At 34.8% G+C, this 26,393-nt stretch overlaps 1 protein-coding gene across 1 annotated transcript in view; it reads left to right on the top strand.

The window, feature by feature from the left end:
- Positions 1-26,393, top strand: part of LOC129223973 (SAP domain-containing ribonucleoprotein-like) — a 45,587-nt gene that overhangs the window by 5,591 nt on the left and 13,603 nt on the right. Inside the window, exons 3-6 of the mRNA XM_054858363.1 lie at positions 254-277; positions 6,270-6,670; positions 13,602-13,660; positions 25,209-25,260. Of these exons, the coding sequence (XP_054714338.1) occupies positions 254-277; positions 6,270-6,670; positions 13,602-13,660; positions 25,209-25,260 (536 nt within the window). The remainder of the gene's footprint in view (positions 1-253; positions 278-6,269; positions 6,671-13,601; positions 13,661-25,208; positions 25,261-26,393) is intronic.

The following is a 26,393-nucleotide window of genomic DNA, read 5'->3' as shown; positions in this document are numbered from 1 at the left end:
GTCACTCAGGATATGTGGCATGATTTAGATGGGCTGTGGGATACCTGGGAATGGAAGTTGGAAAGCAAAAAAGGATTACAAGCAGGGTGCAGTGCCAGCCAGCACTATAATCTTCATTAGAGATTGATAAATTGCCTTCCAGCCTAGCTAAGCCCTGATCCTGTTGCTGGTTGTCATTTAGTGCTTAATTTTATATTTTATGTCATCAGAACCATGATACATATTATATGTTTATCTGCTTTTTCTTTTTCAGTTGACCCTGCTGCCAAAACAGAAGGTAATTTCTATGTTTTAACTTTTTTTTTTATGTGATTTTTTTCCCAAGCTGTTTTTTAGCTTGTAGACAGTTGAAATATTTAAAGATGTCTTTTGAAAATTCTTTTCATTTCTCGCAGAGTTCATTCTAAAGCAAGACGGCAAGAGCAAGTTCTCTGCTTATACTTTCAGCCGGGAATCTTACCTGCCTTGCGCCCCATATCTAAATCTAGAGTGGACTGCTCCACTCCTTTGTTTCTATTTAACTTTTCTCCTGTATCTACCTTTCCCAGAAATTAGTATTTTGCTTCCTTTTTTTTTTCTTTCTATTTTCATCATAAAGTGATTCTTTCTCAAAGGGTCAGCTGCTAACTTCTGGAAATTCAAGGAAACTGAATATATAAATCCATAGATAGTGAAACTTCTTCAACCTGCCACCTCTTTTAAATGACTAAAATTTGATGAAACTGATTTTTTTCCTATAAAATGCTAACTTGCCCTCCATTAAAGGACAACTCCAGATGCCCTCCCTTGAAACAATTGCATTTTCTTCCTTGAGAAAATTAATAAATAAAGAAAAAGAATATAAAAAACACATTTATTACTTTGCTATTGAATGTGGATACAATCATAAAAATGCTGTGGAGTTTTTTTGGAGGACTATGACTATTCCCATTGCAAGCTCTATCATATTGACTCTTTTCTTAAAATATCCTCAAGGAGATTTATGAGTGTACATGTGATTTTGGTAAAGTTATCACATTTCTAATTGGATTCTTGCCATCTCTTAACTTTACTAAGGCATTTAACATTTTTCTGTACTATTGAAAAAAAAAAAAAAAAAAAAACTGCATGATTGATCTAGCAGCTTTTTCACATTCATTTTACAAAATAAAAATTAATTTAGAACACTTAATAATAAACATCCATTTTGTTTGGCAAAAAAAGAAAGAAAAATGATTAGCCATTCAAGTTTTGGCAACATATATTATTTCTTTGCTTTTGTAGCTTAATAAAAAATGTTTAATGACATGATTAATTTAAAGCAGCCTCCATTAAAAGATCCTTAATGACCGATTTTCACTTCAACAAAAGGTGACACTTAAGAAAGGTTTAACTGCACGTAAATTTTCAGAACGATTAAGCGCATCAAAAGTTAAATTCATTTAAATACATTAAATGCAATAATGCTACAAAAAAGTAAAATTGTGAATGGGCAATTCCACAGGGAACTGACTGACATTTTTAGAGCAAAACAGTAAGTATTTTGTAATATTCAACACAAAATATACGTTGTGCAAACGATCTTTTCTCCTGGATAATTGAATTTTTGTAGCTGAATTTAATGGTCTAATTGAATTCTCGAAATACATTTTGGTTGATTTTTAAAAAGTTGTTAAAGACACGGTAACTGACTGACATTTTAAAAAGTTCCATGTCAGTCAGTTACCATTCTTTTGATATTTTTTTTTTAATCATCCAAAATGTATTTCAAGAATTCAATTATACCATTAATTTCAGGTTAAAAAATACAATAATCCAGAAGAAAAGATCGTTTGCAAAACGTATATTTTTGTGTTGAATGTTGCAAAATACAGTTTTTCTCTAACAATTGTCAGCCAGTTACTGGTGGAAGTGCCCAAATATATTTTTAAAAATAGAAGCAGTAAAAAAAGAAACAAAGAACTGTTGCAAAAGCAAACTCATATGAAATGGCTTAAACAAACTTCATTTTGTTATGTTGGTAGGATAAAAGTACCCTTTTAATTGTTCCAAACAAATGTGTGATTAGAAATTTACTTTGTGCCGTAATTGTTAAGGGATGAAACATTGTAAACATTTCATAGATAAAACAGATCAGATGACTCAACCATTAGCTTTAGTCCCATGCTTTGCACCCATAAGCATTTTAAATTTTATGGTGAACAATATTTTTTGTTTTGTTTTTGTGACGTTTTGAAACAAATTGATTTAACTCATTTCATGATCAAGAGAGACCAACATATACTTCCCACTGAACAGTGCAATCTTCCCGTATGTAACGTTGTACTACAAATAGTTGTGCGTTTAAACTTCAGATTTGATGATGGTGAAGAAATTTTCATCTGAAATTGTTATCACTTAAGTTGGAAAAATAAATATGCAGAGACCATGTGAATGCAAGGAATATGAGTCCAATGAACTGTCACTGGTGCTGAAAGAAGAATACTCTAAATCATATTGTTCCGTAGTGATTTTAATTGGGGTCCAATTCCCCATTCCAAAGATTAGGCAAATTAAATATAAGCGATAAAATTATTGGAACATCGCTTTTAATTTTAAAAGTATGAAGAGAAGTGCCGAGGAGTTAAGGGAATAAAGGAATTTATGTAGAGGATGCTCAGCGTTGTTGGCAAAAACAATAGCCCTCTCCCACATTGAAGTAGTCATTTTTGACAAAATTTCTTGGTTTCAAGATAAACATTGAGGATCAAATCATTTAAAGATAATATTCCAACTCATCTTTTTTGATAAGGTTCCTTTTCCAGGCATTTTCCCATTACTTACTTGCAGTAAAAGACTCAAGAAAGTCTTACCACCATCTCCTAAACGCAGGGTTGGCCGGATTGGACCCAATTGGGTTGGACCCAATGGGTTTTAAAAAACCCATTTAAAAAAACCCATTATTTAGCCCACTTTTGGGTTTTTTTTAATTTTTTGAGAAGTTTTTTAAAAAAGTAATTAATTTAAATACTTTTACAATTTAAACTTCTATTTTATTTGTTCTTCACCACAGACAATGGACATAAAAAATGAATTTTGAACTTTAATAGTATTTCTTAACTCTTAACGGCATTATAAATACTTCAAAGATTTAAAAGATATATATTTAACTTTTATCTTTAACTGGTCAATAAATAACTCAAATTATCTTGACTAAGTCCTGTCACGTCTGGTTTTCTCGATATTTGTAGATTGTACAGAGGAAACTACTCTAGCTAAAAGGCTTTCATGTGAATTATTTTCTGCAACCCGACACGTCACAAATTTCGAATTAACAAGTTATATTTTTTTTTAGAAATTAACTGGTTTTACAAATGGTCGGACAGAAAACAGAATAGGATGTACAGTATTTTCATTATCTTACAAAAAAGTTTAATATTTCTTAATCTGTACACAGAAATAGAAAAACAGGCAACATAAAATTCAAAGAAATGTCTTGATTAAGCTGGAATTCAGTAAATAGGGATTTAAACTACTTGAGGTTCTACAGTATTTTTGCATAAAAAATGAAATACAATAAAGTAAAATGCAAAAAAAAAAGTAGTAATTAAAAACGAACAATAGATTTTATCACTCAAGAAGTAATTTTGCCTTAACTGTTGGTAATCATGGAAACTAAAAATCTGAAACTTCACCATTCTTGGGTTTCGTCGTCTTTCATACTCTTCTTCAGAAAACGCTGAATTTTAACTAGTTTTCCAGCTTTTTTTACCCCAAGACAATTTTTGTGCTTTGTTCATTTACTTACACTACAATATGCTACAAGTACCCTACATTTTCCCTAAAAAAAGACAAAAAAACCCACATTTCTTTTAAAAAACCCAGCTTTAGTTGGGTTTTATTTAAAAAAACCCAAAAAACCCTGGGTCCATGGGCTTTTTTAAAAAAAACCAGGTTTTTGCCAACCCTGCCTAAACGGGATCTTATAGTTGTTCTTAAGATAGAGATTGTATAAAGCACCTAAAAGGATGCAACTTTAATCAGGTTTGAAGTATATCTGCACGGGTTTCTCAAGAGTACCACAGGAAGAGTTTGATGAAAGTCACCATCAAATACGAAGGTGACACCTATCATAATTTGTCAGAACCTTTTAGGTCTTTTTTGGGTTCTATATCCGAACGGTGCCTCATCGAACATTAGTCCTACACTTTGAAACACCCTCTTAAAGAAGTTATCCTAATTGCCCATTTTTCTTTCTGGAGGAAATATTCAAAGTAGTTTAAATGTGGGAGTATCAGATTTTTCACCACTAATAAAGTCCTGGCAATTCTGTAAAAAACCATCACAAAAGACAGTCTGCCTGTTGATCAATTTTTGTCTAAGGTTGAATTTATTAAGTTTTTCCAGTTCAACCGGGCATGCTGAAAAACATTAATTTGTGTTTCCTGTTTTCAACATTATTAATTATTGCGTCATAGGCAAGTCGCTGATCAATGGCTAAATTGTGTTCATGATTCGAAATGTACTCATTCAGTAGGTTGCAGTCCTGTACCAACTTTGTTTTTATGGAATTGTTTTTGCTGATTCTTCATGTGGCGATGGCAAACAAAATTAACCTTTTGAGTTTTGCTTCATTGACAAATTTTGCCTTTTATTTAAATTAGACGTTGGTTTATAACCAACATATAGTTGGTTATATCGTTTGACATTAACCAACAATCATAGTTTTTCTGCTGACGCTCTACTTGCAATGTATCGTCACGGAGGTCTTTTTTAAAATGTTTGCCGTAAAGCAGTGTGATCTAAAAGTTGACATAAGTGTTAAAATTGTTGCGAAGAATTCTCTGAGATTAGGAGCGAAGTCGGAAAGTTGCATGCATCAAATAAGGTTTGTTTCCAAGGTTTGTCATCCTCTATAAGACCGAGTTCTACACCTGATGTTTGATAGGTTTACGCAGGACCTGCCCAAGAACTGTCGAAAAACTTTGGGAAGAAGATGAACCACGAAAATGTTCTAAAAATATGTTCTTAAAGTGACAAAATTCTGATTTGCTAATATAAGATGAATATGGTATATTCTACCAAGAGGTGAATCTTTCTCAATTCGGGGATACCTTTCATCTTCTTGGACTCGTTTTCTTTTGAAAACTTATTTTCAACTGCCTTTACTTACTTTTTCTTTTTTTTTTCAATTTCTTTCTGATAGGATATTTGTAAGCTATTACCTAATGATTTCATTTTAAATCCTCAAATGCGGTCATCAAGAAGGAATATTTCTAAAATTAAGTTTAATTTTTTCCTCCCTGCTGTGTCAAATTCTTACCCATTGAATGTTCTTTGTTCATATGGTTTTAACTCTTAACTTTGAATTTATGGTAATTATATGCAATTATTCTTTTACTTAAGAGTTTTAAAAACTAAATATACTTAAGTGAACTTCTTATTATATATTTTCCGTTTCAATTTTCATATGATTAGGAAATCTGAAAGAATAGCCCAAAATACATGTAAAATTACAACTTTAAGAAATACAGATTATTATTGTCTATCTGCGCTACTTGAATTAAAAAACTAATTTGCCCGAAACAAATCTCAGTTATGTTTCATTTAAATAAATTTAAAAGCAAAAACATTCTGTGACTCTAATTGGTTTTCAATGCCCAAGGCTAATGGAATGCTACATACCCTATCTTCTGCAGCCTCAAATACGTGCAAAGCTTTATCGTTTTTTCCGTCTCCTTTGTTTCCATCCCTCAGCATTCGACTTTGTGAGTACCTTCAACCATTCTGTCTTTGCAAATGCGAGACAATTGTTTTTTGTTTTTACTTATATAAGAACAAAACCATACGAAACGTAAACTGGTAGTGAAGACAAACTATTGCTTTAAAAAATTAGTATAAATACATATGGTTACGCACATATCAATGTATCTTGCTATACGTTTTTTTCATTTGTACTCTTTTTTTCATACATTCCCTTCAGAAACGTATAAACGGTACTTCACTGCATATGCATAATTTATAACCTATATCACTCAGTAACAATGCACCTTTCATTTAGTGAAAGAATTTTTCAAATAGTTGCAATGGTTCCAGAGATTACCTCGAACATATAAACATATAAAAATCTGCTCTCTGTTTAAAATATTAATATAGAAAAGAACCTTATGTGGACTTGGTAACAAAATCATTATGTTTTCTCTTATTCCTTGTATATTATTGTTAACAATTATTTGAAATATTACAATCATGAGTGAATATCATTGATATGTAAAACTAATTGAATGTTTTTTTTTTTGCTCCCCTAACAGTATTTGAACCATTTGATAATGTTCATATAAGCTATGATGAAAATCAAGTTTTAAGTTCTGAAGAAAATTCTGAATTAGATCATGCATTGTATGATGAGTTAGCTACATATGAAACTTCAACAAAAGACGTGTCAGCAAAGGTGAAAGATAATTCTGTAGGACTTGCAAGTACAAATTCTGTCTCACTCTCCAAACCATTGAAAAAGCGAATAATTGTGCAAAATCCAAATGCGGATGCAGCTGCTGAGAAAGCCAGTGCAGGGAAAAAACTTCATTTAAATCGAACTCACATTTCATATGCCGATTTATATCCAGAAAGTGAACCTGTAGAAAAAGTAGAACCTAAAATTGAAACTGAAGTATCTCCTAAAACAAGTACTAAAGTTATGTCTCAAGCAGAAGTAAGTAAACTTTTTCAGTTTTAAGCTATATTATTGTCTTTTTTGCATTCTGTTTTTTCAAATTATTGTTAATTAAAGGACACTCAACAAAGAATAAGGGGAGCCTGTGTTCATAACCAACCACGGCCGCACTTGATTCCCGTACGCTTTAGGGGCCTAGACAATTTATGATTTTTCTATGTTAAACTGATATAACTAGTATCTTAAGATGATCTGCTCTTGAAAATCTCGAAATATGTGAAACTTCATATGTCACCCATTTTGACCCCAAAAGACGCTGAACCCAGTCCTGTGTATCCACCAATCAATGACATGTAGCCCATTTTGTTTGTAAGAGACGCTGATCCTAACCCTGTGTATCCACCAATCAATGGACATTTTGATTGTAAGAAAGGGATTGCCTGTAGCACCCTCTTTGTTGCCATGAATTTCAGTGATTGTCACAGCCTGTAAGCGAAAGCGAATCAAGAGTGGCCATGAACCAACATAATGCAAATACAGGGGCGGCATTTCAGCTTTTCGTTTGAGGAGTCGAGTTTCTCGAACATGAATAGTATGGTATAAACTGCATATTGGTTAACAAGAAGTGATTATAAAATGGTTTTAATGTTAAGAATAATTAGATTTGTTAAGAACAACTAAAATTTTTACGGCCGAAGCTTTAAATTTATTTTGTAACAAGTTATCTCACAAAACATCTAGTTTTTATTTTTTAGTAAAGTCTTAATCTGCTATTTTTGGAGTCGAGGAAAAACAGAAAATTTTGTAACTATAATCAATACCCAGTGTTTTGCTTTATTGCCAGTACAGCTAAAGATGAAGGTCTTGCTTATCTCATTGCCCTCTCTAACCTGCTGACATACAAAAGTCAAAATTGTTTGGCATTCAGTTCTCTCACAACTTTCTGGTTTTGTGCTGAGTTTTTTGCAGTGATGAAGAGGCTCCATCATATCCTTGCAAGAGCTATATGATGTATTTTCATGTTAATTTGTGCTTTATTGACGTTGGATTTTCAATTTAATCACAAAAGTCATCTTTCAAATGACTGACTTGATTGAAACGGTCAAAAAACAATGGAAGCAAGAAAGTTATGTCAAAAAACACATTTCCTTCAGATTCCTCTCTTTAAAATATCCAAGAAAGCATTTTAAATTAGTATTTATTTTGCGTCATCGAAAAATATAGTCACAATTCACAAAATCAATTCCTCTTCCCTCATGCTATTACTTATACATGTGATATTTTCTTTCCCGTTTTCTATAACCGAGCTACATAATATTGAACTTAAGACCAATGATAAAGATATCTCATCAAATCCTGTCTCAATTTCTTGAGAAACTGAATTGATCATTTTCTTCAAAATATTAACTTAATGTTTTGGCTAAAATTTCATTTGGATTTTGTCACCTCTTCTACATTGGCATACAGTAAAAACTGCTATGGAAAGTTCTCTCCCAAAGTTCCACACTTGGTTCAAGTATGCATTAATGCGAAAATTACTAAAAGTTTTAATTGTCAATCCAAGAGTTAAGATCAGCAGATTGAACTTTTTATGATAGTAGCATTGTTCAGAAAACATTCTGCTGTATAAATAAAATAAATAAAAATTCTAACAAAGTCATACATATTAAAATGACTTCGGATTTTCTATCAATAAAAAGGTCGTTTTCCAGTAATTCTTCCAGAGGGCTTTTATAGATTCAACTCTTGAATACCATCTTGTGTCGCTCAGAGATTGTCAAGTAAAGAGCCTCAAGATATATTTGTGGATGTGAAAGTATATTTTTCATGTGAGATGTTTTTCAAAAATAGAATATCTTTACAAAAAGTTTCCATGAAAGCATATAATGCATCGAGTTGCTAAAATATGTTTCTAGTACAAGGCATCAATGAACACTTACCAGCTAAACATTAAGTTATAATATGAGCATAAAAATTTATGTAAAATAACATGGAGTTTGCGCGTAAAAATTTCGGAGTCTCAACACTACCGGCATCTCATACAATATGCACCATCATAACATAGAATACACAATTTTGAAACATTTAACCCATATGAAGAGTTTATTTCTTTAGTTAAGGCAAACAATTATTCTCAGTTTTTTCTGCTCTGAAAATGCAGCAAATTATTTTCTGTTATCTAAACTAAATTTACCTATTTTTTATTGTTCTTAGTGAGAAATTTGGGGGTGCAACTGCCCCCTCCCCCCCCCCCCCCCCATTTGCCGCCCCTGTGCAAATATGTTCTTTGATAGCTAACCGAAAATTAAAGCATCCATAGTTTGAGGAATAATAGAAAGAAAATGAAACTTCATATGCAGATCAACATTCTTGACCAGAAAGAGGAAATCAGTACAGAAATTGAAATGTATGGTTTACTTCACTTTTTTTACTTGCTCCTCTAATTTTTTTGAGCAGTGTATATATAGTCATCTCTCTTTTACCTGCAAACTTCTTTTTCACAGTTCTCTATATTCCACCATGTAAATAGTGAAATTGCTATGCTTGTTACAGTTTTGAACACACCATGCTTTTATCCTTTATTATAAATATATATATATATTTTAAATCCTTTATTAAAATATTGTTGATTATGTTAGTTATAAAAATTAAGTATTGTAGTATTGTATGCTTTTAAAATGTATAAAATGGTCAGGAAGTGGACATACATCCCTTTTATTTCAAACATTATCTTACGTATAGTTGAATGTTTGTTATACAGTTAGTTACCTTGAAGTCATAGGAGTCATAAGTATCAGTATGAACACCATTCATGTCATGTACAAACATCATTTATGTTCCCACACAGTGGAATTCTGCAACATGTTCTTGCAGATGTTTTAGCTTCACCAGTTTTCTATGCCTGGTCTCCAAGTAGTCCCCATCTGGCAACAAAAGACTGTGCTCTCTGAGGTTTCATTTAGCAACAAGTATGGAACACTTGATATCACACAGTGTCAAAATTAGAGCAGCTTTAGAACACACCTTTACCCTCATGACTTCGAAGTATTTGCAAAACATCTGTAATAACTCAGCTGTGTTACAAGCTCATACCAATATTTGTGACTCTTAAGACTTCTGGATTAGCATATTTTTGGGAGTATATCCCACACTCGTCATAAGGGCCACACCTGAAGTTACCCAATTTAAAGCAAAATTGTTTTTTGAAGAAAACTAAAATGCAATTTAAACGTGTTGAATGTTTTGTTCCCATTTTTAAAATTTTTTATTTAATATAATTACTTATAGTTAAGGCCATAAAATCGCCAACCACTAAAATTGCAGAATTTTGGATCGCTGCCAAAAATTGTGACATATCAAATGAAAAAACATTGGTTATATTAAATTTACCATTTTTTTAAAAAAATCCATAGCAGAAAAATCTTCCTTTTTTTTTTTTTTTTTTTTTGTGAAAAATTATTTTTCACTCGCCTAGAAAAAAAACCCCTGCATTTCAGACCTATTTTCATGTAAACTGCATCAGAAAAAAAAAAAAGTTCCAACCTTGTGAAAAATTGTTTCCAAATATGTTGAACCTTTTAAGCCATTTTTAACTTAAAAAAAATAATTGAAAAATAAATTTTAGAACATTGATCTTATGTTAAAATGGATTTTGCGCATAAAAATTCGATTTTTATAGAAATGAAAGCATCTAACAATTATACCCAATATTATCATAAAATAGAGAAATTATAAGTAAAAATTCAATTATTTATAGATCTTTAAAACATTATATTATTACTTATAAAATTTATTAACTAATGAATTGAAGTACTTAACAGTTGCGGTTAAACTTTCAAGTTAACTTTATTAAAATTAATTAATTTTAATTAAAAAGTTTTTATATAATTTTAGGTGAAATTTTATTATTTTCATAAAAAATTTTAAACAAATTAATTAGAATTTAAAACTTAAAAAAGGATTAGATACCTTATTATATTTTTACAAATTTAAATGGCATAAGTTTTTTTTAAAAATCTTAAATCTTTTGACTACATATAATTTATTTAGAGGAGCCTGTCTCTTAATCGATAATCCATGTTATTATTTACTTTTATTAAAAGTTATTATGCCACCATAACAGAATTTTCATTAAATTACAATTCAAAATAATATTCTAGAAATCTAGGTTAAATTAAAGAGAGGATGTGTTACATTTCATATTATTTAAGAATAATTAAAATTAAGGAACTGATGTGATATACCCCACCCTTGGCGACTTTTTCCTGTTGGCGCCAAGAAAGCGTCGCCAAGAAAACGATGTATGACGACATATGTCATACAACGTTCTTAGCGATGCTTTTTTAGCGCCAACAAAAAAAAATCAGATATAAAAACATGATCAAAGCACTTCAGAACACAATATATATAAAAACAACATAAAACCACAACAAAAAAAATCATGAATATACGCTTCAAAAAATACATGAAACTAGAAAGTTTTTGTACACAAACAACAATTACTAGAAAGTATTTAAAATGCTTAAATTGACAAATAACTATAACAGCTCACCAATGAAATATGTACCAATAGAAATAAAAGCTATTTTCCAACATGCATTTCATCGAACAAAAACTTTTCTCATACTCTGCTAAAAAAGAGCAAAGTGATTAAAATTGCGTTGTTTAAAGCGGAAAACATCCCCAAAATCAATAACTATTTCAACCGAAAAGCGCTTAGTTACTCAAATTTCTATGTATGAAAAGTAGAAATGTCTCAACAGAACATCTTAAACATAAACAATACAAAAATACCATACATTTATTTGCTATCCAGACATGCTTTCAAAATACCTATTATATTTTACATAAAATAACACCTTTATCTTTTTATAAAATGCTGGAGTCAACTTATTTTCAGAAATTCATTACCTAAAGGAAGTACGTTAATAGAATGTCTAAATAATTCGTGGCATCGATAAGAATTATCTTTTAGAAGAAAATAACCGTACTATTTTTTAAAATTAATTTACATACAATAAAAATAAAGTTAAAAACTACAAGAACCCCTCAAGGATTTGTAAAAACAAAGAATTTCGGAAGTGAGAGTTTTTTTTTTTTTTTTTTAATTCTAAAATAAAGAACTTACTTTTTTATATGGTATAAATCTTCACACTCAGTCTAAAACAATACATCATATGACAATGGCATGTTACAGATACACACCACGTTGGAGTTAACTTTTAATTAACGTTCAAGTTTGAAGAAACTGGCATTTTCTAGTGTTTTTACTTCAAAACACAACTACTGAATTTAAACTAACACAAAATAAGCTTTCCTGTAAGGTATATTGCACGAAACAACACGTATCTATCTCTCCTGCGTGAAACCGAGTAAACAACCCAAGTAAACAAGTTTGAACAGATCTAATATCGCCTTTGGGTTGCCAAACACAAGTTAGTTTCGCCAGGGATGCCATGCTTAAAAAATTATCGCCTCATTGGCGAGAAAAATTTTTTAATTTTGTGCAAAAAATCGGATGTCGCCAAATGGGGGGGGGGGGGGTATATCACATCTGTACCAAAATTAATTTAAAAAAAATTGATATTAAATCTAAAAGTTTAATTTACATTTAAATAAAATAAATATATGTACATAGAGCCTGTCATCCTTATTGTTTTACTTTTAAATAAGGTACGTCATAATATAGTTAATATTGCGGAAGAAGCATTAAGAATCTAATAAGCTTTAATAGCATTTTACTTACACTAAATAATAAATGAATAACTATGAGCACTTTTGGCTTTAGGCCAAAAAAGAACATTTAAAGCTGTAGGATTGGACCTTTTCACAAGAGAAAAGTTTTTCAAACTACACTCAAAAACCTGGATAATTTCCCAATTTTAGCTCAACCCTTTTATCTAAACATTAAAGAAATATATTCTGATACATTCTGGCAAAATTTTTTGTTGTCTGTCGATTGATTAAAGATTTTAATTACAGTAGACGCTCAACTGAAAAATTTGAGAAACGCTGAATTCTGAATTCATTAATTTTTTGCATAGTTGATCAGTGATCACTTGGAAATTAGTTTGTTAAAAAATGCATATGAAATAATGTTAAAAGAAATTCAAATAGAAAATTGTTTGGATTTTAATTAAATTAAAAGCAACAACTAACATTAAAAAATAACTAATTGAAGGAAATCATCCGTTTTAAAATTCAAGATTGTTAAAATGACAGCCCCCCCCCCCCCCCCATAAATGAAACTAAAAATTGAAGACATTTCCGATCATTTTTAAGCAGGGTTCGGGATTTTTTTTATTTAAATCAGATTTTACAAATATTTTTATTAAATTTATAATTATTTATTACTTTACATTTATAAGCATAATATATTTCATAGATGAATCCATTCAGCTTACTTTTCAAACTAAGATTAAGTTCTCTAACTATTCAATACATTTTAAAGAAAATTGTAATTCGTCAAAGGATGCCGTGAGTTAAAAAAGTCTGAGAGTCCCTGCTATAGTCCAACTATCTACTCAACATTGTTCTATGAATGTTATTGACAACATGTGTAATTGATTCATGCAATTATGTTAAACCATAACTCTTTTTTACATACCCTACAAGAAGAAATACACATAAATAACATGTCAGTAACATTGATGGTACTATGTATAGTAGAGTATGGCGAGAAGGGTTATCACAATGATGTATACCTTGTAACCAAGGGTTCATGCATAGAACACCTTTTAGGTATGTAAATAAAACATCAATGGTTTTCAAATTCTTTTTGTGTGCTGTATTTGTGTTAATTTTTTTACTGTGTCACTTTTAACCCCTGGAAGGCATTATTTTATCATGCTTTATATTCATACCATCAAGCAACATGGTACCTGCTGCATTTCACATTTGATTTTAAAACTATTTATGACCAAACTATTACTAAAACTATTTACTACAATGATTTATTTCCTTTCATTAGAAACTGGCAATGAGAGCGAAAAGATTTAATATCACAAATTCTGGAACTACTTCTACAAAGTATGTATATGTTTCCATTAAATTTTCTTACTTGTCCTACTTTTATAATTTTATGTAGTTATGCTGTTTTATCATGTAACAAGTATTCAGGTTCATGGAAAGTGAACAATTTGAATTGTTTTGTCCCCCCTCCATCTCCCCCCCCCCCCCTTTGCATAATTTAAAACAAGGAACATGATTTGTATTTATTCGAAACAAATTCATAAAAATGTACTGATATTTGTTTTAATCTGTTAGGTTTAGATTAATTTTAACTATGGTATTTCGTAAAAATGGAATTTTCATTTTCTATCTGAACAGTAGCTATCGTTAACAGTTTCAGAAGTTTTTCTTATTACAGCTTAATTTGAAAGGGTTACCTAACATACAGGGTGTTTCTGAACTCTTGGGCAAAGCTTTAAGGAGGGATAGTACACATCTTGACAAACAATATAGTGGCAAAAATTAGGGTCTCAAACTTCTGAAGGAGATAGGGGCCGTTAAAGTTTAGGGTCTAAAATTTCAAACAATCATAAAAAACGGAAAGATTGGTTTGTGGTTTTCACTAAAATTATTCTTCTTATCAGTATTTTCTCGAAGATAAATTTTGAAGATCTAGTTTAAAAAATGAAAACAGAGGGTGCTTTAGACTTTAGAGCAACAAACTAAAGCAACTATTTTTTACCGCTATTTTTGAATTTCATTAAATGTTTTCTAATGCTTGCACTTAAACTTAAATTTTGAGCTCAAAATCTGAATTGTTGGGAGTGATTATGTAGCGAAAACTGAACTGTCTTCAAAGGTTGAAATACACTTTGTAACAAAAAAAAAAAGTGTGCACCAAGAATAAATTGAGCTGCAACCAACAAACTAGGCAGGAATGTAGTTTGGTAAGAGATGATTTAAATTTCATCGCCAGTGAGGCAAGGGTAAGTGCGCTATGCGCACACAGGATGGGCAGATAGGTACTGTGTGTATATGTGTGTAAGCTTGTGTCAAAGGGCACTTCAAACGAAATTGTCGAGTTGTAAGGACTCTATTGTGACTAGGACAACCTTTTAGAGGCACACGAACAATTTTTGGACTTTTTAAAGGGACGTACAGTAGGTATTAGAGTAGCAGTTGGTTGTACTCGCGTATCTGTCACCACCTCAGTTGGAGCGATATGGTAGAACCTTAGTGTGGGTAAAAATATAAATGAATCACGCCATTGCGGTTGATTAACTCATTTTAGAAACAGAAATGAGTGCGAAGACCGCACATCATAAGAGCGGCCATTACCATATCAATAAGGTCCATTAGTTCCAAGGGCCCCCATATGGGGGGGGGGGGACAAGGAGTTCTCAAGTTCCCCCCTTTGAAATTAGAACTTCCTTGCTTTTAGTACTTTTTTCTTTGCAAAATTGTAAAAACATTTCTTCTCCAGCAACTGATGAATAAGTGATTAAAAATATCAAATTTTAATAACTCTAATCTGTACTGGAATCGGTTTCTATGGGGAAAATATACTGCTAAACCATGGGGAAAATGTCTGAGCCCCCTTTAAAATTTTGCATGCTGGCACCCTTGATTAGTTCCATTCCGTTTAACACCTTGCAAGAAACTAATGTATCAAGAAAAACAATCCTGAATAGACTGAAAGACGCTGGTATCTGGAACCAGCGTCCGTTGCGATTGGATTTTCGCTGCACTTGATTAGCTGGGTTGTGACTGACAGGAGACATGTTATCTTCAACGATGAATCCCAATTTAGTCCCAGTGCTTATAGGTAACCTATTTCACTCCATACCACGCCATATTTTGTCTTGTATAACTGCTAGAGGAAGCTATACAACTTACGGTTTTGTAACCTTTCTTGTGTCATAACTTCTTAATAAAACAATCTTTTGTTCTGACTTTGTAATTTTTTCCTTATCTTGTCATAGGACACATCCATTTTAAGTTTCGTGAAGATCGCTGGTTTTCTTCTGGGCTAATGTTTTTTTTTTTTTTTTTTGTGACAGAGTGTACTTTAAATTTTGAATACAATTCAGTTTGCTCAATATAATCACATCCAATGATTCTGATTTTGAGCTGAAAATTTCAGTTTGATACCAAGCAATAGAAAAAATCTAATAAGATTCAAAAATAGCGGTAAAAAATATTTGTTCGTTACTCCAAAGTCTAAAGCGCCCTTTATGGGCATTTTTCAAACTACATCTTCAAAATTTGTTTTCAAAAAAACACTGATAAAAAGAATAATTTTAGCGAAAACTGAGTTGTCTCCAAGGCATTTCTGAATCCATATCTTGTAGTCAATGAGTATTTCGCACCACTTAAGGAGTGTTGTTGAAACAAATTTCATTCAATGCACCTACTTTTATTATGTACTTTTATTTTTTACACTGAATGTTCGTAGGTCAGTCAGAAAGTTAGTTGCACTTCTTCGTAAATCTGTTCTGTCTAAGACAATTTGATAAAATTCTGTGGTAATACTTAAGACATGTACCTTTATCGAGTGACGCAGCAGTTTCTCAAAGCCACGTTTAGTTTTTCTGATTATCAGTCGCAAACATGTCTCGACAGCTGCAAGTAGTGTGCAAATAGGAAATGTGTGCAATGATTCAATTTTGTGGGCAGAAAGGTGCAACTGAACTGAAATTTATGTGCAGTAGCATGAAGTTCATGAGGAAAGGCAATGTCACGTTAAGCTATAGTGAAATGGTGCAACATATTTGAGAATGGACGTGCAGATATTGACGACGCTGAGCGAGGGAATACCAAGTTTAGGTGGGAAGTGCGGAATCACCTTCCCAAGCCACCCTAAACCTTTCGCCTCCTGACTTCGATGTTTTTGGTCCCATAAAACAAGAACTTTCAAAGCGATGATGCCATTTGGATGACGAAGTCAAAGCTGCAACCCAACAATGGTTATCGGACATTGGACGGGATTTCTTTGCAGAAGGCATCGAAAAACTTATACCATGCCTCGACAAATGCTTCAATAATGGAGGCAGTTAGGTTAAACAGTAGGTTTTTAATGGAACTTTAAAATTACATTAAAGTTATTGTAAAATTTCAATCCTCTTTTTGTTTTCTTGAGCAGTGCAACTAACTTTCTGACTGACCCTCGTAGTTTACAAGTTTTACTGTAACAAAAAAATTTTGTGTTTAAATTTTAATGAAACTTTTTTAGCTACTAAAAAATTAACTTAAACTATAAATGAAGCACCTTGGATTAAGCAAAACCTTGCACTTTCAAGGCTCAAGTTTTCGAGACTCCTGTAACTCAATCGAAATTAATAAAATTTGAAGTAAAATAATTATTCTAAAATGCATATAAACATTATGATTATGAATTACCATAAATTTGAGATGTAGGCACATGTTGGTGCTAACTATCGTTTCTTCAGTTGGCTGTTTTAGTAGTCTATGAGAACTGATATTTTTTTCCGTAGAAGGAAAACAATAATTTTGAGCGTTAGGGTAAATATTTCAAATTTTGGTAATTTTTTATTCCTATCATCTTTGTGACTTTTGAGCAGTATTTTGAATTTAGGTGATGACGTTTTTAATACTTTTTATGAAAAACAAAAAGTAAAGTTTTCCAAACAGCAAATTTTGGAGAAAATTAATGAGATCATCACCAATTCAAAAACCATAGCTGATAACTCAATCCTGGATTTGTTTAACAAGTTTAAAATAAATTAGAGAAGAAAAAAAAACTTAAACAAGCACAAATGGAATATTTTTTTCTTAAAAAGGAGAAATTTTGGAATAAAGCATTTTCTTTTATTTTAACTTCTCAAAAAAATATTTTTAAAGTGTTGTATTATATAATTTGTAGTATAGTTCGAGTTCAATAAAGAAAACCCTTAAGTGTGGCTATATTTTCACGGAACAGAGGGGTGGCCGCTTGGAGAAGGTCTAGAAATATAAATAAGTTTTTTTACACTCAACTTTTTTTTTTGCTTTAAAATATTGTTACAAATCCTGTAAATAGTAATTATTGTAGTAACGTAACCTGTAAATAGTTTCCCGTAATGAATATACAACCCCTTTTTCATATGGCTAAAATATACCACCCCTATTCCCTTTTTGTTCATTGATAAAATTTGATAACGGTCAACGCATTTCGAGAAGCGTGTGGAATATTTGAGAAATTTCTTTTCGGTGTATTTAAGCCGTTGGCGATGGATAAACAGTTGAGTTTCGATTGAGGATTTCGAACTGAGCGTGTGTATTTGCTCTGTTTATAGCGAGGCATTTCGCTGTGTTGTTTTCGTATTTGGAAGTAAATACGTGTGTAAACGTTGAGTTTACGGTGTTGCGTGATAATTGCTTAATTGCTGATGAATAATTTTGCAGTTGTTGACGATCTTTCCTGTACATAGTGTAAATAAATTTCCTGTGCTTTTATCAAGAACTGTGTCTTCATTTCAAGAAAGTGGAAGTCACACCGAATCCGTAACAATTTGGCGCCCAACGTGGGGCTACTTCGGGACTTTCTTGCAGTAAGTGTGACTTTGGACATTTTTTCATAAAGACTTTTTAAATTTGGACTTTATTTTTATGGTGATTACTCGCGCAATGGATGAACAATTAAAACAACTTCTTGATGCAATCAACTCTGTTAAAAATGAATTGGCGGCTAATCAAGACCAATTAAAAAGTGATTTGACTGCAAGTTTTACTGCAAATCAAGAACAATTAAAAAATGATATGGCGGCTAATCAAGAACAATTAAAAAATGATATGGCGGCTAATCAAGAACAATTAAAAAATGATATGGCGGCTAATCAAGAACAATTAAAAAGTGATCTGACTGCAAGTATGTTGGCAAATCAAGACCAGTTAAAAAGCGATTTAACGGTGCTGAAAAAGGACTTAGCGTCTAACCAAGAGGAAATTAAAAACGACCTTATTTCGGTAAAGACTGTGATGGAAAATAAATTTAATGACATAGAGCATCGAGTTGATGCTATTGAAGAAAAATTTGATACCGTTGAAAGCCGATTCAATGCTGTAGAAAATAAATTAGAAGAAGAAGATAGAAAATTTCATCAACTTAAAGAAAACATCTTTAAAGACCTGGAAAGGAGATTGGCGACTGCGGAAAGCAGCTCTGTACAGTTTGGCGCTCCCACATCAGTTGCTCGACCGTCCATTAAACTTGCCACATATGATGGGAAAACTTCGTGGCAGGTTTACAAAACTCAATTCATGATAGTGGCGGAAGCGAACGGATGGGACTCTGCTACCAAGGCCTGCCACCTTGCAGCATCCCTGAGAGGTGACGCAGCGGACATTCTTCAGACCCTTCCGGACAGCCAGCGCCTGGATTTCGCCGCCCTCACATCTGCGTTGGAGCTTCGCTTCGGTGAGAAGTGCCAGAAAGATTTCAGCCGACTCCAGTTGAAGTCCCGTTTCCAGAAAACCGGGGAAACCCTGCAAGAGCTAGCGGCGGACGTCGAGAGATTGTCTCATCTTGCTTTTTGTGACTGTCCTGCGGATGTTCGAGACAACCTGGCACTCAACTACTACATCGACGGGGTTCGAGATCCGGAAATCCAGAAAGCTCTACGGATGGCGGATGTCAAAGACCTGAATTCTGCCGTTGTGTATGCGATGAGATACGAGGCCGCCCAAGAAGCAACCCGTGTGGATCGCCATCTAATCTGGACTCAGGAAGCTGATGAGTCTGATTCCAGGTCGTCCCACCTGGCTGAACTTGAGAGACAACTCGGTGACTTGACAAGACATCTGAGCAGCATAACAGCCCAAAAGAAACAAGAGCAGAAGTGCTGGAAATGCGGTAGTGAAGGACACCTGCGAAGGAGTTGTCCGGCTCGCCAAACTACGCGAGGGAAGGAAATCACCACCACTAAAGCTCTGCAGATTTCCTCTTCTAGTAGTGGCAGTGATGGACTTTTCATTTACGCACATGTAAATGGGAACCCCTGCAGACTGATTGTTGACACTGGAGCCAATGTGACAATCATTAGGACAGATGTGGCTCGTGAATTTGGATTGAAACTGCTGTGGACATCGCCACGCGTAAGTCTCCAGACTGTGACAGGTGACAAGATCGAGATTGACGGTAAAGTGGACTTGGAAATAGTGTTTGGGAATGCCACCTACCATCATACGGCATTCGTCGCTAACATCACGGACCCCTTCATTCTCGGATTGGACTTTTTGAAGAAATATGACTTCACTCTCGACTTCAAGACTAATGAGCTGCACTCGATGAGAGAAGACATAGCCGTTTTCCCTGCAGAAAGTGATGTAAAATCCGCTCATCAAATAATAGCTCAAACAGATTTATCGATTCCCTCAAGGTCAGAATCATTAATACCTGGCTCCCTTGAAGAAAGCAATAGTTTTCGATTTGGACTCATTGAATACCCTAACCTAAGCAATAACCTAAAAGGAGTGCTGGTAGCATCTACGCTTGTGGACCTTTCCAAGGATGTAATTCCTGTAAGAGTCGCCAACGTGAGTGAAAGGCCAAGGAATATTCGGAAAGGTGAAGTGTTAGCAACTTGTACTCCAGTAAACTGCATCATTAGAAGAATCAATTCCCCCGAGACTGTGTCTTCTGAGTCCTTGACATCGAAGTTAATTGGGAGTGCACCCTTATCGAAGGATCAAAGAACTGCTGCGGAACAATTGGTGGACGACTTCAAGCATCTGTTTTCATCTACATCGGAGGATGTTGGCCGTACGAATTTAACGCAGCATAGGATTTACACTGGAGAACACCCCCCTATTAAACAGCATCCAAGACGACTACCGTTCGCTAAGAAGGAAGAGGTTGAAACCCTCCTGAAAGAGATGAAGGAGAATGATGTAATCGAACCCTCATCCAGTCCTTGGGCCTCTCCCATCGTCTTGGTCCGAAAGAAAGATGGCTCCACCAGATTTTGTGTCGATTACCGACGACTGAATGAAATCACCAAGAAAGACAGTTACCCTCTTCCACGGATAGACGACACCTTGGACACTCTTTCCGGACACAAGTGGTTTTCGACCCTGGACTTGAAGAGCGGCTACTGGCAGGTTGAGATACACCCTGATGACCGAGAGAAGACAGCGTTTACAACTGGACAAGGCTTATGGCAGTTTAAAGTGATGCCCTTCGGCCTCTGCAATGCACCAGCTACGTTCGAGCGTCTTATGGAGACAGTGTTAAGAGGACTTTCCTACGAATCCTGTCTGGCCTACTTAGACGATATCATCATCGTGGGACGCAGTTTCGAAGAACATCTGGCAAATCTTAGGAAGGTGCTGCAAAGGCTTAAGGAAGCTAATCTGAAGTTAAGCCCGTCCAAATGTAATTTGTTCCGCCGGGAAGTGAACTACCTTGGTCACATCATCTCTTCTGAAGGTGTACAAACCGATCCAGAAAAGGTATCTGCGGTCAGGAGTTGGAGTCGTCCCGAAAACATCCATCAGCTGCGAAGTTTCCTGGGGCTCTGCACGTACTACAGGAAGTTTGTAAAGGGTTTTTCCAACATTGCACGACCTTTGCATAAGCTGACGGAGAGCAAGCAAAAGTTTGAATGGTCCAAAGAATGCGAAGATGCATTTCTACGACTGAAGGAGGCTTTAACATCAACGCCTATCCTCGCCTATCCTCAGCCTGAAAAATCCTTCATCCTGGACACTGATGCGAGCAACGAGGGCATCGGAGCTGTTTTATCCCAAGAAATTGACGGAAATGAACATGTCATCGCTTATTGGAGCAAATGCTTATCAAAGTCGGAGCGAAATTACTGCGTCACCAGAAAGGAGTTACTGGCCATAGTGAAAGCTGTAGAACACTTCCATCATTACCTCTACGGCCGAAAATTTCTGCTTCGGACAGATCATGCCTCATTAACTTGGCTTTTGAACTTCAAAAATCCGGAAGGTCAGATAGCCAGATGGATACAGCGGCTCCAGGAATATGACATGGAGATCAAGCATCGAAAAGGGTTATCTCACGGTAATGCTGACGCTTTATCCAGGAGACCCTGTCCTGAGAACTGCCACTATTGTTCCCGAATCGAGAAACAGTATGGAACGACTAGCCCTACTGCCTATCAGGTGACAGTGACTCCAACATCATCAGAACCTGATCCATGGAGTGATGACCAAGTTCGAAGAGATCAACTTGAAGATCCCGACATAAAACCAATTTTAGAGTTCATGGAAAGTGACAGTCGACGCCCTAGCTGGCAGGACGTTTCCATCTTCAGTCCTGCAACAAAAAGATACTGGGCTTTATGGAACTCACTCCATTTACGGAACGGCGTGCTACACCGGAAATGGGAATCTGACGACGGCAAAACATCTAGGTGGCAGTTACTACTTCCCCGATCAAGGATTTCAGATGTTCTGAAAGAAATACATAGCAGTGCGACTGGAGGACATTTTGGTGTCTTGAAAACCCTCAATAAAGTTCGGGAGCGCTTCTTCTGGAGCAAGGCGAAGGATGACGTGGAGAAGTGGTGCCATTCTTGTGACGCCTGTGCTGCTCGTAAAGGACCGAAGAAGAGAAGCAGAGGGAAGCTACATCTGTACAACGTTGGAGCTCCTTTCGAACGAATTGGGATCGACATCCTGGGTCCTCTACCAAGAACTGCTGATGGGAACAAATACATTCTTGTTTCCATCGACTACTTCACCAAATGGCCGGAAGCATATCCCATTCCAGATCAAGAAGCTACCACCGTAGCAGAGACTCTAGTCCAACACTGGATCTCGAGATATGGAACACCTTTGCAGATTCATTCCGATCAAGGGAGGAATTTCATCTCTGCTGTGTTTAAGGGCCTATGTCAAATTTTCGGAATTGAGAAAACTAGGACAACACCACTACACCCACAATCGGACGGCATGGTGGAGAGATTTAACCGCACAATCCTGAATAATCTCTCACTTATGGTATCCAGAAATCAACAGGATTGGGACAAGAAGCTACCTTTGTTCCTGCTGGCCTACCGCAGTGCTGTCCACGAGACTACTGGATTTGCCCCATCTCAGATGCTTTTCGGACGAGAGCTTCGGCTACCTTGTGATCTCGTCTTCGGTCGTCCTCCGGATGCGCCTTCATCGCCTGAGGAGTACATCCAGGATCTCCAGGCCCGGTTGGAAGACGTTCATAACTTCGCACGAGAGCGAATCAACATCGCGGCGGAGAAGATGAAAACCCGATACGACACAAGGTCTACTGGACATGAATTTAACGAAGGCGACAAGGTTTGGTTATGGAATCCCATCCGACGGAAAGGTCTTTCACCCAAATTGCAGTCGCATTGGGATGGACCCTACAAAGTCGTTAACCGACTAAATGACGTCGTAGTGAGGATCCAAAAATCACCTAATGCAAAACCTAGGGTTGTACATTATGATCGGTTAGCCCCATACTATGGCCATAGTTCATGAGTATTACGTAAACAACCATGGTTGATAACATAAAAGTTGTAGATAATTTTTGCTTTTAATGTTTAGTAATATTTCTTGTTATTATTGTGTTTTCTGTATCTGTTAGTTATTAATTAATGTGTATATTTGTGAACATGTGATAGAAGTTTGGCACCCTTTCTGGGGATTGTACTGCCCGGGACGTGCAGTCCTTGGGAAGGGGGCAATGTTACAAATCCTGTAAATAGTAATTATTGTAGTAACGTAACCTGTAAATAGTTTCCCGTAATGAATATACAACCCCTTTTTCATATGGCTAAAATATACCACCCCTATTCCCTTTTTGTTCATTGATAAAATTTGATAACGGTCAACGCATTTCGAGAAGCGTGTGGAATATTTGAGAAATTTCTTTTCGGTGTATTTAAGCCGTTGGCGATGGATAAACAGTTGAGTTTCGATTGAGGATTTCGAACTGAGCGTGTGTATTTGCTCTGTTTATAGCGAGGCATTTCGCTGTGTTGTTTTCGTATTTGGAAGTAAATACGTGTGTAAACGTTGAGTTTACGGTGTTGCGTGATAATTGCTTAATTGCTGATGAATAATTTTGCAGTTGTTGACGATCTTTCCTGTACATAGTGTAAATAAATTTCCTGTGCTTTTATCAAGAACTGTGTCTTCATTTCAAGAAAGTGGAAGTCGCACCGAATCCGTAACAATATGCATTATGCACTATAAAGTAGATATTTATTTCCTCCGACACCATTCTTCTGCTGTTCTATCACTTCACTACTTAAATCAACTAAATGAGGATGATTTCAATAATTAGTAATATTTTTTACTGAAACTGCATCCTTTACTTTATTTTTATTCTGTTAAGGGAGGAAACCTGTTTAGGAGGCCAAAATTTTAGTGTTTTTCCTGATTTTTTTTAAACAGGAAAGAAATAACCAGAATTTCTTTTAACTTGGAGGATATTTTATTCATCTGTTGGAGTACACCTTGTAATTTTTTGAAGTTATTTCCACCAGAATAAGTGGAGTTAGAAGCTGCTGTCCATGGGCGGTCGTTATAAGAGCTTGTTGCTGGTGGGCATTACCAAAGCCACAGTTTTTGTCTGTAATCATTACAATTTTTCTTTCTCGTAAACAAAATATTTCCCTAGAATATAAACCTAATTGTGGTCAAAAAAAGTTGAAAATTGCATGTTTTTAAGGTGTTTGATTACAATGTTATGTTTTTCTACCATTTTTTCACATTTCTTGCATTAAAAAAAATATTTTTATTAATAATATCATCAAAGAGTTAGGTATAATTAAAAAAAGAATATTCACACTAATTTTCAGAACGATTGGTCAAAAACTCTTTGAGCTAGATTGCCCACCATTCGAAGAAAAATACTGTGAAAGTTTTCAAATCTCCACAGTCAACTTAAAGGGCTCATAGCATCGGAACAAATCTGCATTTTTCACTGAAATTTTGGCATAACATTCTTGAATAGTTTTGCTAACATTTTATGACATTAAAAAAAAGTGGGTTTTTTGCCTAGCCTAAACTGGTTTTCCCCCTTAATAACAGCTTCAAAGAAAGAAGAAAAATCTCCCTTCTTGTTTCTTTAAATCTGTACCACATGAGTTCAGATTTGCATGTTAATGCAACTTAAAAGTGCATCTCTGTATCGTAATTTTGTAAACAGCTCTAGCTATCCGGACCAAAAATTTATTGGAGTATGGACTGGACATACTCCAATGAATTTTTTCTAATTGTTATGCAGAACTACTTGCAATGTACAATGAATTTTCGCTAATTGTTGTGCAGAACTACTTGCAATGTACGGACATCCCAGTTATTTTTCTGTCTTAGCTCTGGCTTAATGACAGTAACTTCCTGCTTAGTACTCAAGCTTTGCCTTCAATTTACGAATTGAACTGCGTCCTGACTGAGGACTCTTGCTAGTAAGCTAAATTTACTTTAGCTTTCGAATTTGTTAGCACTCTCCGCTTCAATGAGATAAAATCTGCTTCAAGCTCAGTTATTCGCTATTCCGGATAGATGAGTCCATAGCAAGGATGAAACTGCAGTCTCTAAATGTGATAACTCGGCTATCGGTACATTGCATGTAATGCTACTTTTGTTTTAGTTTTCATTTATTCTATATTTTAAATCATTCTCTTTTCAGATTCACAAAAGTTAATTCTGCAAAGCCTCTTTCTTTATCAAATGCAGCAACTGTGAGTAGAAACTTTAACTCCAAGAATGTTTTTGTATAATTTCAGCATCTAACAAATTGATGCATTAAAACATCACAATGATTGGTGATACTCTGTTTCATATACACTAAGTGTCCAAAAAAAAGTCGCGGTCAAATTTTAAACGTTCAAAATTTTGGAAGAAGGTGATTTTATGAGTATTACAGATATTTGCATAAATCTTTGCTCAATGCAAGCTTAAAATTTGGGCGTTGCACTAGAAGACTTTAGTTCAAAGTAAGCATGACTGGAATCGGTAGTTGTGTTCGAAGAAGTGATGTAACAGAATTCAAAAAGTGGCAAATTGTTGGCCTGTACCAAAGTGTGACAAAATGCAAAGACATAGTTGAAATTAGGGGCATAGGATTGCGAACTGTTTAACGCATTATTAAAAGGTGGAAAAATGACAGAGAAGCTACCTGCTTGCGACATCTTTGTGGTCGTAAATCCATTTCTGGACTAACGTGACCTCTGTTCTCTAAAGCGATAAGTGAAGAAAAATTGCAGGAAATCGACCATTCAACTCACAGCACTCTTCAATGAGGAAAGTAAAACAATTTCCAAGCACACAATGTGACGAGAACTTCAAAAATTGGGACTAAGAATCTGTGTTGCAGTAAGGAAGCCACTTGTGAGTGCCATTAAATCGAAAAAGAGACTGCAATTTGCAAAAGATCATAAAAATTAGACTGTTAATGATTGGGGAAAGGTCATGTGGTCCGATGAGTCAAGATTTACGCTCTTTCAAAATAAGGGAAGCGTCAGGGTTTGAAGAGAGCCACATGAAGCAATGGACCCTACATGTCTGGTTTCCACTGTGCTCTCTTTCGTAGACAATGTAATGATCTGGGGTTGTTTCTGTTCATCTAGACTACGCTCGGCTGCATTTTGCTCCAACCAAATAAAGTCTGCACTGTACCTTAACATCTTGGATGGTCATGTTGTGCCATCTATGGACTTCCTGACAGTAGTGGTGTATTCCAAAACGATAACGCCAGAGTACACGGGGCTACAATTGTTAAATCTTGGTTCGATGAGCAGTTGCATCATTTCAACACATGATTTGACCACCACAAAGTCCAGGCCTCAATCCAATCGAGAATCTGTGGGACATA

This window comes from Uloborus diversus, chromosome 1, assembly GCF_026930045.1.
Source record: "Uloborus diversus isolate 005 chromosome 1, Udiv.v.3.1, whole genome shotgun sequence".
NCBI lineage: Eukaryota > Metazoa > Arthropoda > Arachnida > Araneae > Uloboridae > Uloborus > Uloborus diversus.
Note: the sequence above shows the minus strand (reverse complement) of the source record. Positions and strands in the feature narration are given on the sequence as shown.